This window comes from Penaeus monodon, chromosome 23, assembly GCF_015228065.2.
Source record: "Penaeus monodon isolate SGIC_2016 chromosome 23, NSTDA_Pmon_1, whole genome shotgun sequence".
Classification (NCBI taxonomy): Eukaryota; Metazoa; Arthropoda; class Malacostraca; order Decapoda; family Penaeidae; genus Penaeus; species Penaeus monodon.
Window position 1 is genome coordinate 5,578,144 of NC_051408.1, and position 454 is coordinate 5,578,597.

A 454-nucleotide genomic window follows, 5' to 3' on the forward strand; every position below is an offset into this window, starting at 1 on the left:
GCAGGCGAGCGCACCACAGCTGGCCCGCCCGTGATCACTGAAGATGAGGGCGGAGGCTGGGTCACCACCTCTCGCCTCACTCACTACCTCACGAGAATGAGGAAAATGAGTGAGGCGACGGTAGAGTGCCGAGCCCACAATCCGGATGCCGAGAGTGAAGTCAGCCGGAAAAAAACGTCATCAAACCCTCAAATTTGTGAGTGTGGTTTTTAGAGTGGTTTTGGTGGGGTGTTTTTTGCGTGTGTGTTTGTTTTGTTTGGTGGGGTTTGTTTATTTGTTTGTGTGTGTGTTGTTGGGGGTGTGTTTTTTTTTGTGTGGGGGTATGTGTGTGTTTGTTTGTTTGTTTGTGTGTTTAGTAAGTGAGTGATTGTGGTGTGTGGGGTGTTTTTTTTTGCGTGTGTGGTTGTGTAGGGTTTTTTTGTTTGTGTAGTTTTTGGTGTGTGTTTGTTTGCGA

At 47.6% G+C, this 454-nt stretch overlaps 1 protein-coding gene across 1 annotated transcript in view; it reads left to right on the forward strand.

Moving 5' to 3' along the window:
* The window catches only part of LOC119587745 (nephrin-like), a gene marked incomplete at both ends in the record, with an annotated part of 138,820 nt that overhangs the window by 98,739 nt on the left and 39,627 nt on the right, over nt 1-454 (forward strand). Inside the window, 1 exon segment of the mRNA XM_037936431.1 lies at nt 5-171. Within this exon segment, the coding sequence (XP_037792359.1) occupies nt 5-171 (167 nt within the window).